Consider the following 3,873-nt stretch of genomic DNA (forward strand, 5'->3'; position numbering starts at 1 on the left):
GGTTCGAGAGAGGCAGGGGGAAGAGTTGAGGAAGGGTTCGAGAGAGGCAGGGGGAAGAGTTGAGGAAGGGTTCGAGAGAGGCAGGGGGAAGAGTTGAGGAAGGGTTCGATTGGGGGTGGGGAAGAGTTCAGGGTGGGAGGGGGTCGGATGTGACCTTTTGTAATAACATTCACTAAATTTTGATACAAACAAATTCAAGACGACAGTATTCAGACAAACATTGTTTATTGATAAATCTTGCAAACTACAATTTACAACATATCCACTTATTAACATAATAAAAATTAAGAAGTTAATTATGTAGGAAAATCGGCAAATCCTTGACTCCAAATACTCAGAGAAAAGGTTGGCGCCAAATTTTCCACTTTAATCTGGTACTATGAAGACTGAACGCCAAGCCAACGTGCCGCCACCTGCCGGGCTTCAGGGCGAACCCTTACTCCCAGCGTACGGGCATGGAAACCCGCGACCGGGGTGCCTGGATGAGGAGGGGCGGCCTCAAGACTAAAGTGTCCCCGGCTTGGCGTGTCCTTCGTTACGGTACGACCGTGGCCCTCTCGTCTGCCCCCGGGACTCCGCGCTCTTTTGTGCAAATGAATCCGTCCCCTACTTGCTGAGAGCTGGGAGTTTCAGAACAGCAAGATAAAAAGGAGGACGGGCACCAAGGAAAACCTTGTTTTTGATAGGGTTAGAATGACTCGGGGTCAGGACAAGCGAGACTGAAAAATGGCGCGTTCCCGGTATTTATACCCTGGCTATGTCAGCCAATCACGGAGTAGCCGTCCTCCAAGCCAATCACGAGCCTTGAATTTGGACGACAATACATGAAGGTAGGAGGTAGTAGGACTCACTTTATTGACTATTGAGTTTATACTTTGCCTTCGTATGAAACAATGACATTCGACGCAAAACACTTAACATTTTAAACGCAGTACTTTTGTGGCATACGTAATATGTGGTGATGTTTTATAAGTGTTTTCCTTGCATTTTTAATATCTCCCCTACTAAGTTAAATGGAATTGGCCGTGATTGGTTACCTGGATTTGAATATCGCCCTAGCAGCCCCCAATGGGAAGTGATCTGTTCTCATGAAAGACCACAAGGCCTAAATTTTATGGATGTCACTTTCCACAGACTCCAAATTTAATGCGATTGGGCGAAAATGTCGAGGATATAAAAATCCAAGATTCCATTTTTAAAAGCAAGAATTATAAAAGCAACCAAACATGGTATCACATGTACAACCAACAGGTCTTTCTTTCCTACATTCCACAGTATTATCGGTCCTTGTATATGTGCATATATGATGAGGATGTATATGTGTATAGATCCCGATTAACAAGACCAAAAATCTAGAAAATAGCTTATCAACCATTACGGACAGCTTGTAGAATAGGTATCAATATATGCGATGGAACACCTGCTGCCATTGGACAACGTAACCCAACCCCGACCCGGGGCCAATACGAACTGTAAACCCTCCACATATTCATGATTTAAGATTGCAAGAAGATTTTTTTTTGTGGTTCAAACAAAGTCAAGCTTGTCTTAACCGATGCCCTGGTATCAATAAGTAAGTTACTATTTATTTGAACAGTGAGAGATTTTGCCCAAAAGTATACGACAAAGAATGAATAAAGTTGTCCGGACATATTAAAGTGACTTCAAGTGTCATTTCCTTAGAATCATAGCTTTGTTCCACACCAAAGGGGGTCGGTAGAAGCTTTATCGCAGCCAAAGTCAGTTATGACGCGACTCACACTTTAGAGTCAGGACGGTTCACGCAAAGGTTGATGGGAATGCAGCCAGCGACAGGTAAAAGCATTACGTCATCGCCCGGAAAGGGGAAGTAAGTTGGTGACGGAGAATCGTCACAAAGTTTTTGAAGAGGCTCGTCCGTTCGCACTCGATCGTGGGTATTCCTTCTAGTTCTACCAAGAAGAAGGACAACTTGAAGGTCCTTTGACTCAAGGTTACAGTTCGATGGAGTTTTGCAGAGGTAGGTAAAGATATACAACGTTACCCTTACCCATATACCATAAGCATTTACAGGTGGGCTATCAAGTGCTAATATGTGTCGTACACCCACGTTGCGCTACCGTCGGTGGCAAACTCCAAAACTTCCGAATCGGTATTTAACAGCCGACCTTATGTCGTGATACCTGTACAATTAATCGTAGCCAAAAATGTCTAGTCAAGCCACAGGTTTCACTGTCAACTTGATAAAAACAACTTTTCATTGGAACAATGCCCCCTTCTAGTATGACATTTTGAAACTGCGTGGGGTGGGTGGGGGAAGGGGCCGGTCGAATTACCGGGGACTTTCCGCTCAAAGCCAAAGGTCGATGGGAATGAAAACATGACAGCCGTGTCACATGATAAGAAAAGCGGAATTCCCCGCGGTCGGACATATTAAGTACAGGTAATTTACGTTGCAGTCAGGAAAGCGCCGAGGCTGGCATGGGGTATGAGCTTTCTTGACGGTCGTCTTTCCTCTCCCGAGACCACGACAATTGCCTTTAAGCCAATATTGTTACTGTTACGGCAGCAGATTCAGCGACAATAGCTTCTTTATTGAATGCAAACGTACCAGGTAGAATGTAACGTTATACGGGCAAGGTAAGTGATACATGGCAGAATTACGTCAACGTTGTGCAATTACTGGTAGGATTTTTAAATGATTCATTTTAAATTTCCTGAGATCAGGTAATGAAAACTTGTCAAATTAATCAGGGCATTTGTATTGTTTACTTATCGCATTGGTGGGGTCGTGTGGCGTAGCGGCAGAGTGCGCGACTCGGAACCTAGCTAGCGGTCCCGGGTTCGAGTCCTGACATGCCACCGATCTTGTGCCCTTGGGAAAGGCACTTTACACGACTTTCCTCACTTCGCTCAGGTGAAAATGAGTATTGTCCTGTCACATGTATTTGTCCCCTGTGTTGGTGGCGGCATTAATATAAGTTGAAAAAACTTGAGTGTGCCGTCACCACGTCTGGTGATTACATTTTGGAATAAAAAAAAACCTCTCCGTAACTCTAAATTGTAATTTAGGATCCTTTTCCACACAAGTAATACACTAAAGATTTTGCCTTATTACGTGTGATCGACAGTATGGCAACTGTACAAGAGACTGATAGTAAAAGTAAAAGTAGTCACCTTTAATAGAGTTCTACTCTCACACACATCATTATTCTTCTCTTTCGGTAGTAACCTGTTCAATGTACAATGTTAGGATGTAAGCTACACCATTTACTTATGAACTATTATCTATTTTTGGCAGGATTTCGCCCATAATTTACCACTGAAGCAGACTTTGTGACAGTCTGGCAAGCAGAATGGAAACAGGTAAGACTTGCACTATCACTCAAAGAAAGCATTTTTTTTAATTTTACCATAATTTTTTTCATTTCTATCATCTGCATCATCTGCATGCATCAGGTATCAATATCATTACTACTTATGTGGTTTCTACAGGGTGTTGTTATCTACATGAAAATGTCGGCATTGTTTTTGGTCTGTGTGTGTGTGTGTGTGTTTTGTGTATGTGTGTGTTTCCGCAGCTTGTAGTCAGCATAACTTAAGGAGGCCTGTATGGATTATGATGATAATTGGTATGTCTTAGAAAACAAAGGTCAAATTTGGGCCTCCTGGTGGCTGACCGTGGTACTGTAGCAGAACTTCCTTTTTTCCTGGACATGCTATGGCCTTGATTTTTTGGTGGCTGGTAGCTTTTCCTGTCAGGAATAAGTGCCGTAAGTTTGGTCTCTCTGGCAGCTTGTTCTGGAACTGCATGGGAAAATCTTTCAAAGCGGATAAATCAATTAAGGAAGGAACGACTAATTTTCTTATTTTTGGCATGCAGGCAGCTTAGAC

The 3,873-nt window shown here is 43.1% G+C and overlaps 1 protein-coding gene across 1 annotated transcript in view; it reads left to right on the forward strand.

The window, feature by feature from the left end:
- The first annotated feature begins 3,278 nt into the window (after nt 1–3,278).
- The window catches only part of LOC109479406, a 9,774-nt gene continuing 9,179 nt past the window's right edge, over nt 3,279–3,873 (forward strand). The window contains exon 1 of the mRNA XM_019781374.1: nt 3,279–3,345. Within this exon, the coding sequence (XP_019636933.1) occupies nt 3,336–3,345 (10 nt within the window). The 5' untranslated portion in view covers nt 3,279–3,335. The remainder of the gene's footprint in view (nt 3,346–3,873) is intronic.

Source organism: Branchiostoma belcheri, unplaced genomic scaffold (genome assembly GCF_001625305.1).
Source record: "Branchiostoma belcheri isolate BF01 breed outbred unplaced genomic scaffold, Haploidv18h27 scaffold107, whole genome shotgun sequence".
NCBI lineage: Eukaryota > Metazoa > Chordata > Leptocardii > Amphioxiformes > Branchiostomatidae > Branchiostoma > Branchiostoma belcheri.